We start from the raw sequence: 21691 nt of genomic DNA, 5'->3' as shown, positions 1-21691 counted from the left end.
GAGAGAGAGAGAGAGAGAGAGAGAGAGAGAGAGAGAGAGAGAGAGAGAGAGAGAGAGAGTGTGCTGGGAAACACTAGTTTAATCCAGATAAAGAATTTTGTTTAGATATGTGAAGCAAATGTAACTTAATTAAAAAAGAAGAAGAAGAAGAAGAAGAAAGAAAACTCTGCCCCTGAAATGGAAAGCCAGGGACTCTGGAAAATATAGACGGGTATCTTGCTGGCTAGAATTTCCTTCATTTTGCAAAGCCACGAGCCACATGCATCAGCTCACCACAAAGTCATTAAGTCTTTTTAAGCTCAGATGAAAAACATTAACAAATACCACAAAAGGCTTTAGTATGGCCCCTTTGTTCACTCACATATGGCACGTTATAACTCCTGCGCCACTCGGGTGGTGTGTTTGTTTAAGCTGCCTCCATCAGGCTGGGCCTTGAAAGAACAAAAGACATCTTGAGCAATCCTAAGCAGGAAACGGGCTAATCTAAACATGGTTTGTGACACTCTAAGTAGAATAGAAAGGGGAGGGATTGATTAGTCATTAATGTCCAATTGGCTCCATATGGATGTTGCAATAATAAGGCCTTTCTCAAAGCAGTAGCACAGTTATTGAATTAGAGGTTTATGTTTCCTCCGATCTGACCTTCGGGAATTCCCATTTTTGGTTCTTCTTGTTGATGTTTCAGGAGAATGGAGTCTCTGATAGGGAAAATTGAAGACTTCTCTGCAATAACTCTTGCTTGTAATATTGCAAGTGAGGACTGCTTTTACTTAACAGAGTTTGCATCTTTGCCTCATTTTCCAGTTTTAGGCACATCCTTGAATCTTTTAGTAAGGGAACATTCAAACAATCCATTTGATGTTGGCATGAATCTTATACCTGGTAATGAATGTGTTCCCCTAGTGACCCTAGCTGTGTCTTAGGAGCACTCTCCTTGTGGAATGTGGGGAGTAGACGGGGAAGGTCCCAGCTGAAGAACAGGATGATATTGGGATATAGGGGGATGTCAGCTGGCTGGGCAAGGACTGTGAGATTTGGTCTCTGCTTCCCTAAATTGAACAAGTTTCCTGGGATCAGTTTACCTATTTCTAACTTTTCTCTTGGAGTTTTATTTCAGCCACCCTGTAGAGTCAGATAGCTCTAAAATTCTTAAGCCTTGTCTTCTCATGGTATCTCTTGCAGAGGCCTTTGACTACAGATAGATAACTGAAGGGAAAAAAATGGCCCCTTGGGAAAAAAAATAAGGGATTAAAAAAAATCCAAATGTGCCTCCAGCTATTTGGTTGGTCAGTGAAGGCTTATAATCTGTGGAGGCTATAACATTTGCTGCCTAATCTGTAAGTTTATGAAGAGGAAAGTGTTTTGTAAACCTAAAAGTGATATGGAAATAGGGTTTGTTGTTAGGATCGTCTCCCATGTCTTTTGACCAACCAACCATGTTGGATTTGGGAAACTATGAAATCATGTCCATGCATGGGTTGTTCCATGGCTTCGAAGGAACACCAATGGCAAGGGTCTGCAAAGCAAATGAAGTAAAACAGAAACAGGAAGAGAAGACACTCATTCTGTTCATTTCCTTCTAGCTTATCGCAATACTCTTATGTTTTTTCTGCCAACTTAGCCATGAGGGCAGCCAAACTTTATGATGTTGGCAAAAAGAAATACATTTTAAATTCTAATCAGCTTCCTAATTCTGAAATCCACCTCTCACTCTGGTAGAATAGTAGGAATAAGAAGTTTTTAAAAAACTATAAAGATCACAGACAGAAAACTGCCAACCATTCCATAATTTAATATATTACATTAAGATGAATTTGTTGTCATTTGGCCGGGGGGTGGGCTGGAAGGGAGGAATCAACGTTGATGAAAGAATATGACCGGAATGCAAATACCTGCCCTTTCACCTAATTTTTGATTTACTTTTCTCAATTTCTTTAGTGATCTGTTTTTAAAAATTTAGGCCCCTGACATACTCCTCATTTTTGTACATTAGCACAAACAAGGGGCAATCAGCTGTTTCCTCCAACTCCAGCCCAAATCTCACATGTGAGCCTCAAAGAGATTCTATTTGACAGACAAGTTGAAGGAGCTAAGAACCTACTTATGGTTTGAAATGCAGTGATTGTCAAGAGTTCTGATGTGCAACAAAACATTCTACATTTGTCTCTCTTTTTATTAATAAGTATTCAGTTACAGCTGAAGAGACCACTCAAGTATTTCCACCCTTCACTGTAATTCTTTGTATAAACAGGACCATTTTCTCTAATTTACCTTGGACTCAACATAGTCATTCTCCTGAGGCACCTAGGGAAAAGTGTTGTGACTCTTCAGCACCGTTCCAACAAATCAGAGAATTTCTGAGCTGACAGGGATCCTTATATTTATCTGGTCCGACTTGTATAGCACTGACAAGTAGTCATCCAGCCCTGCCTTTGATGACCTCCGGTGATGTAGAATTCGCTGCTCTTTGAGGCAGTTCACTTTTGAAAAGCTCTTGTGTGTGTCTGTGGTGGGATGGGAGAGGTAGTGGGTGGAATTCTTTCTTTCAGAAATCTACCTCTCTTCAATCTCCACCTTCCTCCCCCACAAGTTCAAATTCTTCTTTATTGGGTCCATCAGGACAAGTCTAATCCCTCTGTATGAGAACCCTTCAAATACTTGAAGACATCAGTTAATTTTAATTTTCTTCATCATCATCATCATGACACACATTTGCATATTTCTTTAAAGTTTACAAAGCACTTATTTCCATAAACTTACACGTATCCAGAAGGCTACTTTTCTGAATTGAATGTCTCCTAGTTCCTTCAACCTGTCCTTGTACAACATGATTTCTAGTCCTTTTGCCATCCCAGTTACCAATCTGTAGACATGCTTCAAATTGTCAATGCCTTTCCAAAAATGTGGTGAACAGAAGTGAAGTCCATATAAATTCTAACTAGGAGACAAGACAGCAGGATGATGATTTCCACTGAGCTGGATACCATTCCACTTTTTTTAATCGAGTTTATTGATTTTTTCTTTATATCACATATATTTCCTACTATATGTATTCCCTTCCCCCTTCAGAGAGCCATCCCTTGTAACAAAGAATAAAAAAAGAGGGGAAAAACAGTTCAGCAAAATTAACCAAGTTATTGAAAAAGCCTGACATTAAATGCAGTGTTCCTCACTTACCCATGGTTTCCCACCCCTGTAAATAACTAAGAGTACCAGAGGAGGTATTTCTTTTGGGGCCAAGCTTGATCATTACATTTTCACAGCATTTAATTTCAATGGTTTTGTTTTTGTTCTTTCCATCTACATTGTTGCACTCATTGTATATGGTTTTCCTAGTTCTGCTTACTTCACTCTGCATCAGTTCATATAAGTCTTCCCATGCTTCTCTGTATTAATTGTATTGATTCTTAGTATGCAGTGATATTCCATTACATATACAACTTGTTTAGCCATTCCCCAATCCAGGAGCATCTACTGTTCTTTGCTATCACCAAAAGTACTGTTCGTAATTATTACCATAATCTTTTTAAGGCAGCCTAAGATTAGATTTGAGGTAGCTAGGTGTCTCAGTGGATAGAGCACTAGGCCTAAAGTTACATAATTAACATTTCTTTAATATTAAAGTCTCCAGAATATAGTGTGGATACTTTATGGACAATTTATGGAAGCATATAGACCAGAATTGGAAAGACAGAAAAGTCATGGATAGGTTGTAATACAGAATATATTTGCCAAAATGATAACAGATCCATCCAAATAATCAAAATTTACAAAGCCCTTTCTTCACAATAGCTCTGTGAGAAAGGGATCACAGGTATTATTATTTCCATTTCTCAGATGAAGAAACTAAGTCTAATCTGCCTATAATCAAAAGCCTGTAAGAGTCAACGATAGGTTCAGAACTAGGTTTCCTAGGTCCAAGAAATCCACTCTTCCCTTGTTACCCTATCTACATATCACTTATGTCCATCATAATTTAATTATAAGTTTTTCCTTCTTTTAAAAAATTGTGAATTGGCAGATGAATGATGATTCAGCCTGCCTGAATTTTCAGTTTTCTTTCTAAATGGAAAGGCAACATGGTACAGTAGACAAGGGATAAGTTTGGAGTCAGAGGGCCTGGGTTCAAATTCTGTCTCTGCTGCTTCCTCCCAGTGTGATCTTGGGTAAGCTTTCTGGCCTCAGTTTCTCCCTCTGTAAAATGAGAGAGGATGGACTTGGTGACCCACAAGATCCCTTCTGACTTCAACTCTTCTTCTCTTCCTGAAATTTACAGCACACTGAAGCACATAGAGAATAATCAGAAATAGTGTGATGCAGTGTAAAGAATCCTGGGCTTAAGTTGGGTGCTGTAGTACTTGTCGGAGCATTACAGAAGGGATCCTCCTCGGGTATGATTGGACTAGAGGGGCTGTAAGGTCTCTGCCTACTTTGACTTTGTGTGACAAATTTGCCATTGTCTTGAGTGCAAGAGAACATTTTCCTTCCGCTTCACAGGTGATGCTGGTCTCTTAGTCACTGCTAATTGATGTTGATACTTCAGTTGTCCATTTTTGGTCTGCTATAGACCTGCCCTGCCATGGGGGTTCTTCCTGTGCTATATCTAACCTAGCTTGAGCCACTGACTTTTTTTAAATCTACCAAACTGCATCATTGCCTTGATTTTTTTTAGAAATGCCTATCTCCTGTTAAGTGGGGGGAGGGGCTTTAAGGAACAGAATCAGCCACTGAATCACAAACCATCAGAGCAGGAGGGAACTTTAGTGGTCACTTGAACTAATCTTTTTCTTTTCCAGAAATTGAGGCCAAGATGAGAGACTTAGTCAAAGTCACATAGCCAATTAGCAAAAGAACCAGATTCAAGGCTGAGACAATCCCAGATATACAGGAGCGATAATTTTAAAACAGAATTATCTTTTCATTAGCTGGGTACACCTTTCAAAAACCAATGAAATCATATTCTCTTTTCTTTGTAATTTAAAACATAATAGCAGTAAGTTAATTTTAAGCTTCCGATGCATAAATTGTGGGGGGAGGAAACAAATGAAAACTATTTTATAGCATTCTTTTATGTTCCCTTTGAAACAGATAATTTTTCTGATCTTCTTACTCTTCTTTTGAAGACCTTCAAAAATGTTTTTCAATTAAAATTATGAATTGAAATGCAGAATTAATAGTATCCACCATTGCCACATTAAAATTATAGTGTCCAAAATGCTTTAGATTGTGGAAAGTTCTGGTGACTTTTTGTCTCTGAGAACCCTCGATCTTTCTCTTATATTTTGGTCCAACCAGACTTCAAGCCCAGGTTCAGCTGACTATAGGGACTTTAGATAAACCAACTGGTGAGCAGCTTACAAAAAGAAAATAGAACTGGGCAAGAATTTCTACCAGAGGGGTCAGAAATACTTATTCAATCATTTTTCAATTCAATTCAGCGGTTTATTAAACATTTAGTATGTGGAAAGTCCAGGACTAAATGCTAGGGATTCCAAGATGACATGAAGACATAGTCCCTACCCTCAAGGAGTTTTTGGACTCAAATCTGCTGAGTTCTGTTCATTCTCTCTCCATAATATATTTTCCATCCATCCCCATAATCCTTTCCACTCCCACTCCCACTGATGCTATAAACACGTGCACAAATACTGCTGATGATACGAAGGAGAATGTGATAAAAGCAAAGAAAAGTGTTAGGCAGAAAGCTCAGAGAATTTTGAATAAGCAGAGATCATTTTCACATGGTAGTGGTGGTAGGGCAGGGGGCAGGGGCGGAGGGAAGGATGGGGGGAGGTGGCACCCGACTTAGGCCTTGAAGGAAGAGAAGTATTAGAACAGGTGGAGAAAAGGAGGCAAGGAATTCATCCTAAGTATAGAGTAAGTAGAAGCATGGATTACACTAAAGGAGAACAGGACAATAAAAGGGTCTGGTGAGCAAACCAGCTGAGCTACAAAATGAAGACAAATCTGATGGGATAACACTGGAATGATACACTGGGGTCAGATTGGAAAGGTCCTTGAAGACCAGAACTGGGGGGGGTCTCTAGTGTATCTGGTAGACAGTGGAGAACCACTGAAGCTTTTGGTGGCTGAGAAATGACATTGAATGGGCAGTGCATTAGGAAGGTTATTAGAATAGCTGTGTGAAAGATGTTTGAGTAGAGAGAGACTGAAGGCATCTACCCTGAACTAGGGTAGACAGACTGAGAGTGGAAATGAGAAAGTAGATTCAATTCAGTTTGTAGAAGCAGAGTTAATAGTGTAGAGAACTGATTAGGAGAAGTGAGAGAAAATGAAGTCAAGACCCCCTGAGCTTTGGAGCTGGAGTAAGTTTGAGACATCATTCATAGAAATAGAGAAATTAGAGAGAGGGAGAAGTCTATCTTTCTTCCTACCTTACTGTGCTGCCTCTCATACTAAGAAAAGAGGAAATGGGGCCTTTCAAGCAAAAGCATCAAGCTAGGCCTGAGGATGATCTGTTGCCCAGAGAGAAGTCTAGAAAGTAGTCCTCTCTTGCCAAGCTGCTTCCTCTTTGAGGGTCTTGCAGCCATCCACCAAAGCCTCACTGCAAACCTTTCCCTCTCTATTGGTGAAGGAACTCCCAGAAGTTTCTCCTTTCCCCTCAATCTGCTCCTAATTCGGGGGAAAAAAAGTTTGACTTCTTTGTTTCATGGGGAGTAGAAAGTGAAAGCATTAAAGACGGCCCTCCAGTGTTAAACACCTGTGGCACAGCAGTTAACTTAAAATAATATTGAAATGTCTTTTCATCTGACATTCTCCACAAACCTGTCTCCTTTTATGTGTACGCGGGCAAGTATATAAATTGCTGAATCCGTGTCAGTTGTAAAGTAATGGCATGGAGGACATCATAAATTACCCTGGTGATCCTCAGGAGAAGACACTGTGTCGTATCTGAATAAGTGTTTTGCTCCTAGAGTAATGTATGCCTTCATCTGGCCCAGCAGTCAGCATATTGCCCTATGTTGATGGATATTGTCAGCTTGAAGCTACACTACATTTCACTGCGCAATAAACATGGCTGTCAAAGCCATAGCAAGTGAAATCAATTTATCCTGTATGGTCAGTGCATTTTAAATGAAATTAATGTACTGTGGGGATGGTGGCAAAAAGGTAGCATATTAGTTATGCATCCCGTGCTTGGGGACTTTCCATGGAAGGAATCTCTCTGCCTAGCTAGTGGGGTCCAAAGGAAGGGGGGCTGGCAAAATGACTGTGTTTGTGAGCCCTTTGGGATACCCCTCCACCCCCATAGAGAATGGGAATGCAGCAAAATAACCAACTTGTTCTTTTTATCCTGTCTTTTGTTGGAAATAAATGATGGCCGTGTTTATGAAATAATAATGCACTTTAATGTTCTAATTTATTACGGACTTTGACACCAACACATTTCTACTTAATCAAGGTATCCTGAGGTAGAGTGGTCGAGCCTGAGATTGATTAGTCCACATTGCTTCTGTACAATAACTCAACTTAACTGAAAGGATTTACTTTTTCCAGAAAGCACTAACTATGCCTTCTAAAATATATTTTGCTTCTTTCTAAACATGTAAGGGTAGCTGTTCTGGCTTTCTCAGAAGGGGGATTGACAGTAACAATCTCTCCTGCTCCAAATTCTCCAGCTGCATCAATTTGCCAGGGCACCCCTTGGGTTCTGGGGATGATAAGCTGCAATAGAACTGAGGGCTTTGGTTTCTCAAGGTAGGGAAAAACCAAAACATTTATCAGAGAGAGGCAGAAACTTATCTCTATAATTTGCATAATATTTGTTCTAAAGTCTATTCATTTATACAGGTAAAACTCTGAAAGGGGGTGATTATAGGGGCTACTCAGGGCCTTTCAACCTGTCAATTATAAAGGAGCTCATTGAACTTAGGAAATAATACTCCTTGGGGAACAGATTGGCAAGGAGGAAGTGTGAATTTCAATGTAACTTCAATGAAATCGATCAATTTATAGGGGAGCCTTTGCCTTAAACCTCAATGCTCCCCATCTTTGTGCCCTCTAGCCTCAGTGTTTCTGGGGTGTCATGCCTGATTCTAGACTTTGGAGCAGACTAGGGGCAAGAACTCTGTTTACTAAACCAAAAAGATCTGGTCCATCAGTGGCTAAAATGATCTTAGATACAGGCAGAAGGTAGCAGATAAACAACATCAAAAGTAGGACCCTGGAGCCTCTGAAATGAAGAGATTCCTGCTTTCTGTCTGAAAAAGATGGACTTATGGGAAAAACGAAGCAACCTGTTTTGCTTTGGAATTTAGAAGCAATTTGAGAAGACAGAGATGTTGCAAGAGGCCATTTCTTTCTCCAACATGCATCGGGCGGAAAAAAAATATGGGAGCTTGTCCCACTGGGTTAGTTGTACTTTGAGACCTCAGGAAAAATGGTCCATTGGAATTCATTCTATCCCCCACCATGTGTAGCGAACATGAGAGCGAACAAGGGCCTTTGAGAGTCCATGAGAGAGGTACAAAGATCATTTAGACATGGCCACCACTGCCTTCTTTGAGCTCACATTCAGGCCAAAAGGACCTGATACATATATAAATGAACAACACTATTCAGCAGCCGTATTTTAGTCTAATTTAGTTTAGCAATAATTTATTTAGTGTCTACTATGAATCAGGCACTGTGCTAGATGGATATTAGGGATAGGAAGACAAAAAGGAAAACAATTGCCCTTAGGGAGCTTACATTCTACTTTGGAAAACAACATGTACTCAGTAAGTAAAATAAATACAAAGTAATTTTTAGAGGAGGCATTAGCAACTGAGGGGATTAAGAAAGGTTTTCATTTACTTCTTTATTATTTCTTTACTTAGCAGGGATTCTTAACCTTTCTCATACCTTGTACCCCTGTGACAGTCTAGTGAAGCCTGTGGACTCTTTCTCAGATTAATGTTTTTAAATGGAGAAAATAAAATGTATAGGATTACACTGTATACAAACTTATGGGTTGATATACAGTTTTCAAACTATATTTTTAAAAAATGCTCCTATACTCCAAGTTAGGAAGTGGCCTCTGAGCTGAGCCTGGAAAGAAACCAAGGATTCCAGTGGCCAGAAAGGAGAATACCCTACAGTACCACTTTAGGTGGCCAGAGTTTGTGTAGAAGCTGAAGGTGGGGAAGGTAGTAGAACAGGGAAAACAAATGAGCCAGGCCTAGATCTGCAATCCAGCTAATAATGCTTTGCACCCATCTTGTGTCTTCATGCCCTGACATTCCAGGAAGTAAAGCCGTGAATGGCTCTGCAGCTAAACTACAGCAGTATTATTGTTGGCCAACAGGAGGTGCCACGGTGGCTGAAGCCCGAGTCTACAGGGATGCCCGCGGCCGGGCTAGCACCGAACCACACATCAAGCGACCAATGAATGCTTTCATGGTTTGGGCAAAGGACGAGAGGAGGAAAATCCTTCAAGCCTTCCCTGACATGCACAACTCCAACATTAGTAAGATTCTAGGTAAGTGCCCAGATTGGCTTTCTCAGTGACTACCTGGTGGGAAAGGGGCTTCAGTGTGGGAGGGGAGTAAACCAAGAACTGGGAGGGAAAAGAAGATTCTTTGGTTAGCTGCCTTCCAAGGAAGCTCAGACATTGCAAGAAACCTTGCTTGCCTCTGCACCACTGATATAGGCAGGAGTATTGCCCTTCCGTTTCTTTATCTTTCCTTTCCTTTTTCCTTGTTCCCTTTTCCCTTTTCCCTTCCTTTCCTTTATGCAACTTGACCTCCTGAGCTCAAGCAATCCACTAGTCTCAGTCTCCCCAGTAGCAGGGACATAGGCACACCTCACCATGCCCATCTTGCCCTTTCTTTTCACAGAGTGGGTGAAGAATTCCTTTCCAAAACAGTACTATTGACATTTGCGTCCATGCATTTTAGCATCCCCAAGTTTTCTGCTGACACAGTAACAGTACTGTAGGAAAAAGAGGGTTTTTCCCCTCTCTTTTGTAGGGGGGGGCAGGGAGACCCTTGGGTGTTAAATTCACAGGCTGCCGCAAAACCTTGGAAACACTTACAGACCTTACAGTTTTCTGCTACAATAATTCCTTGTAATACACCCCATCACAACAGCTCATCAGAAACTCCTTGGAAACCCAGAGAGGGCGTGAAATTCATGGCACTCTGAACAGTGCCTCTAATGATAACGTGAGAAACTTGTAAGATATAGTTGCATTCATGTTAATAAGACATGACTAGTTCCAATTTCATAATCGCCGATGGAGCATCCAGGCAGCAGGTCAAAGGCCCTTGGTGTGGCACCCTTCCATAATGTTAAGCAAGTTACCCAGGGCTGACTCAACACTTGTCTTGGCCAACCAGGACAGAATCTTCCTAATGCAGCTCCTTCAGTTTGGAATTATTATGCCCAACATATTGAACATATTTTATTCAATATGTCGCATTAGAGTCAACATGTTTCTTTTTTTAAGGGAGGGAAAAAAACCAGCAGAAAGCAGCACTGTTCTATTTAAATTGTCATGATGTGACAAAATTCCCAAGGAAGCAGATTAAGATGCTTTAAACACATTTAGAGCCAGAAACTGTGGTTTAATTTTTTAAATGTTTTGTTCAAAAGCAATAAATATTTAACCTGAATAAATATCAATGATTGGGGACATACACAAATACACATGTTTTGCCTCTAGATAAATAATTTAACTTAATTCTGAGACAGTGTGAGTCAATGACCTCTTTGCAAATTAGAAACATACATCAGAATGAAGAGTGGTGAAAAGTTAAAACCCAGGCTTGTCCTTATAGCCTTTTAAGCTAAAGATAGATTTTTTAAATGTCACGAACAATAAAGTACTTTTTAAAAAATCAGTATTCAACTAAGAGACATGTATGGATGCTATGGTCTTGAATCCTAGACCCCTTTTAACTGAAATGGGCTGCATAAAGACAGTTGATATATAAATATATGTGTATATATATATTTTTCCATAAGCAAAACATCATAGAAATAAATGTTTCTCTGTCCTAAAGTTCAATATCTTGCTTGAAAGTTTTCATAATTTTAGCCTGCCATTTCAGTAAGAACATGAATAGGCTTTCAGTTGGGTATAAAACCTGCCCTGTTTAAAATTTGGCAGCTGTGGAGAATCTATATTATTTGTGTGCATTCTGCGAAAAAACCATTAGGAGTATAGTAACTGTATTCATTAAAATGTAAACTTTTGGCATAAATATTTCAGGAGTGCCAGAAATGCTCTATCTGTTAGGCATGGCATTAACCTGCCAGAGTCTAGGCTAGCATACAGAAAGCTATCTGCAGAGACTCTCAGCACCTTTAGCCACTGCCCTAAGGAAGGGGTGGAGAAGGGCCATACTCTTGGAGCAGATCTGGGGTGCTGCTGCTTGCAGACACTATTTGTACAACTTTTCCATTTGTTTACATAGGGACAGAGTAGCTGCCATCCTGTGCTCCCAGCTGTATGGAACAGCTTTCTTCCCCAGGGAAGCACACACACAAAAAATGCAATTTGCTACACTTAAAAAAACACATCCCTTCCTTGTCAAGTGTTTAGATAATTCCTTATAAACAATATTAGAGATTTGAATACTTCTACCTCTTCCTGTATAAACTGTATTAAAATTTTTAGTCATTTTATTAGTGTAGCTATGAATGAACGTTTACAGTCCTTGAAAGTGGTATATATAACTGCAACTCTGCTTTCCGGTTCTTGAACTAAAACTTCCCCAGGAGAATTCAGTGCTTTTAATTACTACTGGCCAAAAGAAGACAATGTGCCCAGACAGCAGCGTTTTAAATCTGTTAGGATGTCAACATCTGCTGGCCTCCTTTCAAAGGGGGGGGGGGCTGTCCTACTCTGGATACTCGGCATATGAGAATCATTTGTATTTCTGGAAGCAAGGGAGCTCATCCTAAACTCCCTGGGTCACTCTAAAGAATGCATAGCCTCCTTTATCAGTTTCAATCTTAAAAAAAAAAAAGCATAAAGGAAGTGGTCGACAGACAATTCAGGATGTGAATTGAGGCTGTTGTAGAGTGTAACTCTAACTTTGGGTTGGGGAAATGGCAATTCAACCAAGGATTATTAAGTCCCCACAAAGTATAAATCCCCATGCTCAGTTCCAGAGATCCAAAGATGAGGAATGACAATCAATGATGAGATAGATGATTACAAAATGTAGCACACAGTCGTCTTTAGGCCTATTTTGGAAGAATTGGGGTGGCTGGTGCTGAGAGATGCCACAGAGCAGGGGATGCTCAGGGGGTGATCAGAATGTCCCCTTATTCCCATGGGACCTCAGTGATATTTTGTGTACAGGCTCTCGCTGGAAATCCATGTCCAACCAAGAGAAGCAGCCGTATTATGAAGAGCAGGCCCGGCTAAGCAAGATCCACCTAGAAAAGTACCCGAATTACAAGTATAAACCCCGACCAAAACGCACCTGCATTGTGGACGGCAAAAAACTCCGCATCGGAGAATACAAACAGCTGATGAGATCTCGGAGACAGGAGATGAGACAGTTCTTCACTGTAGGGTAAGAACTATGGCTCCGGGCCGCCCAGGTTCTCCTGCCCCTGGGGTGCAGCTGTAAGCCCCTTCTTTTATTCCTTAAATTCCTCCCACGTACCAGGTACTCACGTCAGTAGGCGCTAGGGACACTGCTACAAAACAAAAAGCTGTTCTTGCCTTCAGGGATCTTACTTTGGGAGGGGAAAGGGGGGAGTTAAGGGAAGGATGAGACCCTGTGGATACAGATAAGAGAACTAGAAAATGCATACGAAGTCATTTCCGAGGGAGAGGGTACTAGTGACTGGACTGGGGAAGGTGGTCAGAATCGACTTCCTATAGGAAAAAGTGAAGGAAGAATCCCAGAAGGATGTTGGGAGTTTGTTTGGAGTCATCACAACTGTTTAGGCTATGCTCTGGTTCAGGTTTGGGTTTTTTCTGGTCATTAGTGTGATGCACTCTAGGTATAAAAATTCCCTCCACTGATGCAGAATGGCAACTCCTCTGTAACTTATAGTTCCAGAAAGCTTCCTGGGGCATTGAGAGGATAAATGGCAACTTACCACTGGTCACACAGCTAATATGAGTCAAGGGTAGGAGCTGAACCCAGATCTTCCTGAGTCCAAGGCTGGACCTTCCCTATCCAATAATTTCTTCTTATGAGGTGACTCTTAGAATTCATTCAGTCTTACAAGTGCCCACATGGCTCTGTCCTATAGCAGCCACCTTCCCCTAGGAGCGTAGAGAAGCTTGCCTCTAGACTGTGGGTCTTTCGCTTTGTCTTCTAAACAAATCTAAGATGGTCGGTGCCCACACACGATGTTTCTGATAGTTTATTTAAAACAAACAAATAAACGGCCCCTTCCCCCAAAACCCTGAGCCTTAAGAAATCCCCAGAAGCCTTCTAGATTCCCCGTATTGTGCTTAGGACTGTAATCGCAATAGTCTGCTTTTGTTGTGGGCTCCACCACGAGATAATTGACCTTGACATCGGTTACAAGGCCCTCACTTTTTGGCTCAGAATACTGGACTCCTGTTGCAGTAAATTATTCTGCGGTGGAGGCAGCAACAATGTGGATTTTTCTTGCTGAAATCAGGAACTAGACATGTTTTTGATATCTGGGAGTACGATTTTATGTCATTCTGTTTAAGAATTAGGTAATAGATTTCTGGTATAAATTTTGACTTGGCTGACTTACTGTCTGCACTGAGAGAAGCTGTTTACCGATGGCCCCCCGGTAACCACAGTCATGGAACTGAATGGCAGTACAGATGGCTGGGCGCCCCCAGTCGAAGGGGCTCGACGTCTCTCTTCCCCAGGGAGGTCTAGCCTAGGGTGGAGGTACAGGAGGACAGACAGTGCAGCTAAAGCTAGAAGCAGCAGTCTCAGAAGCATAATCTTTGACTGGGGAGGCCCTTGGGAGAGAGCGAGGGGCAGGAATATAATATGAGTAGGCAACCAGAGGAGTCCCATTCATCACTGCTAACCCTAGGCAGAATTGAATGGCAGGACTGTGCCACAGGAAGGAGCAGACTGAAGTTAAATGTGCAACGAGAAAAGAGATACCCCAGGGGAAGAAATAGGGAGCCGCTTTTCTGTTTATAAGAACAGTAAGAAACGTAATCCAGGGAACAGCAAATTGACTTGAGAGTCATGTACGGAAGCGGGACGGTGGAGAGTTTTCATCTGAGCAGATGACTTGAAATTGGTTTGGGAGGGTTTATGGCTCAGCCGTAGGTGAAAAGAGAAAAATGGAAGGAAGGGTGTTGTAAAATATCATGTTAGTATGGAAATATCACTAGTGATAATAGTAGTGGTAGTAGTATTTATAGAGTGCTCTAAGGTTGGCAGTGGGCTTCCTGCTTTCTATCTCAACAATCCTGGGAAATAGGTGCTATTATTATTACTACTTTACAGGAACAAGGAAAAGGGAGGGTAGTTGCCTTGGGTAGTGCCCAGGAGATGTAATTGTGCTGTAGGGCAAACTCCTGTGTCAGGGTATCTCTGGTCGCAGCAGGGACAACCTCCAGTAAAATTGGCCCCCAACACAAGCATGATAAGGAAGTTGTTTTGTAGTTATGTTTCATCAGGATAAAATAAGAGGTATTTCTAATAACCACAGCAGGAAGGCATTGGAGGGATTTGTTTGACTCCCCCCACACACCAAGCCCCCAACACACATACTGTCTGAAGAAAAAAAAGTGGTTTTTGTTTGTTGGTTTTGAAACTAGGCCTAACTTGCTCAGGTTGGAAATGCATTAGCCACTCACAGGGTCAACCCAACTGCTGATGGCGTGAAAGCTTTGACTGCCTCCATGTCCATGCTGGGCCAGTTTTCCCCTCCTTAGGCAACCTGGTGGTTCCACACTCCTTGGAGTCAGACTTAGTGAGAACCCTCAATGGCCTTTAGTCCTCTTGCAGCGCAGAACGCCTGAGCTCAAGTGATTCACCAGTCCCTACCATACCCCTACCCCCCAATAGCAAGGACTATAGGTTTGGCAAACAACAACAACAACAAAACTATAATATTTTAAAACATCTCTGCTTCCAAACTCATAAAATTCAATTGAAAGGCCAAGTTCAGAAGGCCTCTTGCTATGCACATGACCATAGGCATCATAGGGTGAAGTCCTTTCTGAGTCCTTTTTCTAGAAGGGGAAACTGAGTCTTAGAGGCAAAAAGGCTTACCCAGGATCAACAATTGGTAAAGCTAAGATTCAAACCCAACTCTTTGAACTCACATTTGGGGCTTTTCCTACAAGACAATGTTTGTTTTTACCTCATTTTCCCGTGAAATGAAACTATGTCTTGTAGATTTAACTCTGTATCAGTCTTAAATTTTTCCCGACCATTATGACAGAGAACTCAAGAACCTCTTAAGGAGAGACCTTAGAATACAGGCACACCATTCTTGACTATCTGGGATACTCCCTCTAGGAAAGATCATTTTAGACCTGGTAGAATAGATACCCATATAGTGAATTGGGCTGTGCCGATAGATTCCCACAGAGGGTCCGATGCCCTGTGCTTCCCATTCTGCTGGCCATTTCCTGATTCTGGCTCAGTTGTTATCCCTTTCTAAGGTTGGCTTGTCATTTAAATCCAAAGTCACCATGCAGGATGTCTACTTCCAATTTCTTTTATTCTTGTAAGTGGTTGTGCTTGATAGATTATTAACTTCCCTAGGTTAATCTTTTGAAATTGACCTTCTTTAGATGTGAGGTTGTTACAAGTAAAGTGGAAGAAAAAACAAACATGAAATTCAAAGATTGCTATTGACTTCTTGATGGGATAGGGGGCAGGATCAATATTTATAGCTGCTTGTTGGGCAGACTTGCATAACTTTCAAGCTAATAAAACTTACATAGAAAAGGCAAACACTAGTATGTCTTTTCCTAACCATTCAAATAACTAATTGCTTAGAGGTTCCTTTTTTCAGTAATTCCCCTTAACCTTTTGAGAATATTTTAGAAAAAATAACTACTATTAGATGAACTTATTAATAACTTGAGTCATACCATATCCTGGATATAGTTCCCTTCCTGAAGTGGTACAGTTCAATTCAATTCAATTCATTTTAATAAGTGTTTTATTAATTGTCTGCTATATGAGATGCACTGGGCTAGGTAGAAGGATGCAAAGACGGATGCTGACTCAAGCCTTGCTTTCAAAGAGTTTATAATTTCATGGGGGTTGGAGGGGGCAAGATAAAGGATAAGTACATAAATAGCTATGATATGAAAGTAAGATAAATGTAGGATAGACACAAATAACTAAGCTACAGAAGTACAAGAGAATGGAAGTAAAATGCAAAGGAGAGATTCAGGCAAAGTGGTATATGAGATTTGGGGAGTGGAAGCATCTGAATTTATAATACTCCCAAAGAAAGCACCACTTAATAATAAGTGAAATTGTGTTTTTTGAGATTTATACACCTTCTAAGACCCTCTTCTCCCCACCCTCATGACTTGGTAAATTTGAAATATTCTTCTGCTAACTTCAAACTTCAGTAATTTCGGTGTGTAGGATACCTTGCTGAAGAACCTTGGATCAGCCTTGGATTTATGGAACTGAGATCTAAGAGGTCTAAGGTTGCATTCTGGTTCACTGTGTGACCAAGAGCAAAGTACAATCCTTTCTTGGGCTTCCATTTCTTTCTTTGTAAAATGAAAGAAGGGCTTCTAGACTAGGAGGTTTTAACCTTTGCTGTTATGGACCTCATGACCACTCTAAGGGAAGCCCTTGTACCTCTTGAGCTGTCTGGGAAAGCCCGTATGACCTTTATTAGTCTGGGTAAGCCTATAGACCCCTGCTTAGAATAATTTTTAAAATAATTTAAATAAATTTAAATACTTTTAAATAATAAAGTTTTTAAATTAAAAAAGTAAATGCTAAATTATAGTTAGTAAAAATAAAGATGAAATTATTTTCCAATCTAAGTTCATAGATCCCCTGAAATCTGTTTATGGACCCCTTGGAGCCCTGGTCTAGATGGCCTCAGGGATCTCTTCCAGACTTCATGTTGATTCTAAGAGAATGATGTAGAAGTCATAAAATATATGGTTTCCCATGGTTTTGTTGACTATAGTCCCAGTCTTGTAGCGGCTCCTTAAAAAGAAAAAGAATTCAGTACTTTTCACATTTATAATTTATATGAAATAAAAAAAAATTGTATTCTCCTTATCCATAACTGATTTGAACACTTAGCACTTTGTGGCTTACTCCTAAAGGCACTGAATGGAGCCTTTAAGGTATTTCTAACCACAGCATACATGTCTGAAACGTATCCCTGACCACCTTTCTGAATGACTCTTTATTACCACATCATCCTCCCATTTCAAGCACTGAAATCAGACCTGGGAGGGAGAGTTTTGAAAGATGACTTTTATTCAGGTCTTCTCTACAGTAGTGATTTCAGAGGCATGGTGCAATCTCCTGATGTAGAGAACTAGCCTGTATTTGTTTCTTGACCCTATATGGAAGAGTTTCTTAAAGGGTCAGCAAAGTATAGGCATCTGCCTTTCTAAATACATGGCTCATTTTGCTACAGACCTAGAGAGCTACACAGCTCTCTAGGAAAATGCTAATGATCTGGAAACTGCTGCGGTACTTGGCTATCATCAGGATCCTTCCCAATTGCTTCTGCTGCAGGTAAACCTTCTTGCCCATCTCTGCAGATCAGATGCACAGCTTCTCAGAAGCGGCACACACTTTGATTTTGATGTGTTCATTCCTAATTTTGAAGGTCTGCTACCTGCCACCTATCCCCCATTTATGAAATCTGAAGTCCAGATCACAGTCTTGCCAACTGATCTGGAAAATAACATTTTAGGAAAGTAATTTCTGATCGGCTGAGGCCTCATGTCCCAACTGGGGCTTGCTGGAAACATTTTTCAGTCAATCAATCAATCAATCATTTGCTCAGTCAGAAAGTACTTTTGTGTCACCTACTATGGGCCTAACCCTGTACAAGACACAATGGGAGACAGAAATGGTAAACAACAAAGATTGACCTAGGGCTTTTGATCTAGGAGGAAAAAAATGGATGGAAATACATGACATGATTACTTATCATAGATGGTGGTGATGGTGATGATAAGATCTGATATTTCTATGTAATACTTTTAGGTTTGTGAAGCACTGTCTCATATGCACAATATTTAGTGTAGTGTTACAGTCTTGGATACTCTCAAAGATCCCTAATGGCACTGGTGTGGATTATTCGTTTCACTGATGGACATCACACACAGATCTTATATTCAGTCTACTTCACTGTCTTACTCTATTGCTTTTTCCCAGGGTGGAAGTGGCTCTGGTTTCTCACTTTTCACAGCCTTCTTTGGTGATGGTAAAAAGAGCAGGATCATCAGATCCATGCTCTTCTAGAATTTCAGAGGCGTACGGGCTTTCACAAGTTGTCCAGTCATTGTAAGCAGTGAAAAGAGTCCTGCATCTAGAGTCAAAGAACCTGGATTCAAATCCTGGATTTGCTAAATATCCATTGGGTCTTGGGCAAGTCACAACTTCTCTTGGCCTTATGACACTCTTCTTGATAGTCATCAATGGATCCGTTATTAGCTAATGAATACTTTAATGGATCTGTACTTTCATCAGTGTGAGTATTCCTTGTTCTGTGATGGATCATAATCCATCCATGCCTTCCTACTCAACATAATTCTCATCTGTAAATCCTGTATAGAAGACCTTGCTCTGGATCTCTGAGTATTTTGTACATGCCACTGCAACTCTTAAGCAGACCATCTGTAATCCCTTGCTTTTGCTCCTTAAGCAGCTCGCTTCTTTTCAGATCACTGATAAACTTAATAATTATCCTGATTTCACTTCTAGAGTGTGGGTCGTCATCATTGGTGCAGCCCACGTATGTCTACTATGTGTCATTCCATGTTCTTTAGATCCCTTGCAATTCTGATTCTTTTGAGACCATAATATTTCTAATGATCTAGCATAAGTCACAGTTATAATATATCAGTAGGAGAATATTGGGATAAAAAAAAATGAGCTTTGGATAGCAGAGAACAACTTAAAATCACTGAAAGTGCTGCATCATTTCCCAAATGTTATCTAACTCACTTTGGTCCTATTCAAATGTGGGTTCGACTCATTGTCCAATTATAATACTTGTCCGACCTGCAGTCATGGTCTAGCTACATGGGCAGCCCATCTAATTACATGCCATAGTTTGGACAATATGTGGCTGTCATCCGTTTGTTTTCTGGTTTCCCTATGTGGATTATTCTGCTAATCTTTTTTGAGTGGGTGCGTAGCTCCTTGAGAAGGGCAGCTAGATGGTGCAGTGGATGGAGCTCTGGGCCTAAAGTCAGGAAAACTCATTCATCTTCCTGAGTTCAAATCTGGCCTCAGGCTCTTACTAGCCGTGTGACCCTGGACAAGTCATTTACTCCTGTTTGTCTCAGTTTCCTCATCTGTAAAATAAGCAGGAGCAGGAAATGACAAACCAGTCCAGTAACTTTGCCAAGTAAACCCCAAATAGGGTCATGGAGAGTCAGAAATAACTGAAACGACAAAACTAGTAGCTCCTTGAAGGCCAGTATTCCTTGGCTCTTCACAGTGTCATCTGCAAACAGGTACATCCTGAGACCTCCCCATCCAAAGAGAATTCCTCTCCTGTTTGAAGCTTGCACAGGAGATCCTTGTGACAGTAGCAGACATCTTTGACAAACCTATTTTTCTATCTCATGCCTTGCTGAATAAGAGTAATCTAGGATCATGGAAGAAGATTCTCTTCAGTTACACTTGCCAGGGAAACTTGCATGCTATTAACATATGTATGGGAGCCACTTCGTTGGGAAGGATGACTTAGGGCTATGTTTTACTCATTGCAGTCAAGCCCTATTTTGTGATCCGCAAACAGAAGATTAAATTTTTGTGGCAGTGCAGATGTGGCCTGTTCTAAAGAATTGTCTGAAATCTTGCCCGTGTCCCTCACCATATGTTCATCAAAGATACATTTAATACATACAAAGACCAATCTCATAAAGCTATTATTGAGATATAAAAGTAGGCATATGGTTCTGTAGTTGGTATTGTCTTCTCAGTCTTCTTTTTTATTTTTTTGGCAAGAATATTATTTATGGTACTTTACATTCTTTTGAAATCTTCCCTTTCTTAAAGTTATCCTGAAAATTTCTGAATGCCTTTAAAATGATCTAGCCTCCAGCAAGGATTTCTTATGTATGAGATTGGTAAGGACTAATTGCTATTTCTCATTTTATTTTTAAGTGCTATTTCCAATTCCTTGTATAGCACAACAGAGATTGAGGTCTGTGGTAGCTCTATTGACATCCATGATGAGTACAGGTTGCTATAGAAATACTGGCAGATATGCTCCATTCCACATCTATTTGTTATCCTTCCGATTTCGTGCTCTTTGGATTATCTGGTTTAGCTGAACCTCAACAGGAAGTTTTCTGCAGGCTTCTCCTCGTCTTCCATTGCTTTTGTGAGGTAAAACACTAGTAATACCTTCCATTGTCCTCCACAAAAAGTTTAACAAATGGGCTTGTAGTGTAACCTTCACTGTTCCTGGCTAACAGGCCTTTCTGCTTGGTGCAGTGATCAAGTGTTTGTTGGCTGAGATTCCTGGGTACTTTTGACCTCCTCATTTTGCCGATTGTTTTACTTTGGTTACATTTCCTTACTCAAAGGAAATCTTTGTCTTTACTCTTTCAGAGTAATAGCCATTTTCCTCCCACCAAATATGTCAAAAGATATTCCTTTAATTCCTCTCTCAAATCTGATAAAAGACAGTGCTGCCTTATTCCCGAGATTCTTCTAAAGCAAAGGGCAATAGTGTGCTTGGTAGGTTGAATTCATATTTAATGAGGACTAGTAAGCACATGGACTTCTCAAAAAGTTTAATTGTATTTTTCAATGAACAAAAAGATCTGTCTTCTCTTCCTTTCACCTCCTCTCCTCCCTGCCATTTTAGAGAAGAAAAAAAAGAAAGAAAAACAAAACCTTTTGAGGAAATTATTAACAATGCATGAAAATGATGTCTATGTGTTAATCTCCTAATTCCTAACTGTCATAGGCATTCTGGTGAATAGGATGCACCTCTCATGAGGTCATGTGGTCTCCCTAGCAGAGAGAAAGAAGGAGATGGCTTCTTACTCCTTTGTTCACTAGGAAGGGCCTGAAGGGCAAGGGAAGGGCTGACACTTGGCTCTCCAGGGAGAGCTCCCAGAAGAGAAAGCTGTTCTGCAGGCTGACTGCTGCTCTGTCCTTGAGGAAGAAGGAGAGAGGGAGGGAAAAGAGCAGCACATACTGCCAGGAAAGGGTTGGGAAGAGGGAGAAAGACAAAAAGGAGGCCGGGACAGAGAGAAGAGGAAGCCCTGTTCTGATCTAGGAGCTACTGGTCTAGGTCATGGCTCTTAAATTGATAGACCATTATAAGCCATTTAATGCAGCCCCTCATTTTACAGATGAGGAAACTGAGGTCCGGAATGGTGAAGTGACCCATCCAAAGTCATACAAGTGGCATAGCCAGTATTTGCACTCAGGTTCTGACTCCAAATCCAGGATTCTTTTTCCTCACTATGACACTTCATTACTCAGGTCACATCTTGAGTTCTTTCTTGGTAGATTTTATTCCTATTTCTTTCCTCCTGAGGATTGGTTATAGGCCATATTATACCTTCTGCTTTAAA

General features: G+C 40.7%; 1 protein-coding gene across 1 annotated transcript in view; it reads left to right on the top strand.

Annotated features, from left to right (window-relative positions):
- The window catches only part of SOX6 (SRY-box 6), a 364739-nt gene that overhangs the window by 335880 nt on the left and 7168 nt on the right, over positions 1 to 21691 (top strand). The window contains exons 14-15 of the mRNA XM_027852618.1: positions 9248 to 9481; positions 12314 to 12530. Of these exons, the coding sequence (XP_027708419.1) occupies positions 9248 to 9481; positions 12314 to 12530 (451 nt within the window). The remainder of the gene's footprint in view (positions 1 to 9247; positions 9482 to 12313; positions 12531 to 21691) is intronic.

Source organism: Vombatus ursinus, unplaced genomic scaffold (genome assembly GCF_900497805.2).
Source record: "Vombatus ursinus unplaced genomic scaffold, bare-nosed wombat genome assembly UNPS02009770.1, whole genome shotgun sequence".
Classification (NCBI taxonomy): Eukaryota; Metazoa; Chordata; class Mammalia; order Diprotodontia; family Vombatidae; genus Vombatus; species Vombatus ursinus.
This window is presented reverse-complemented; position numbering and strand designations above follow the sequence as displayed.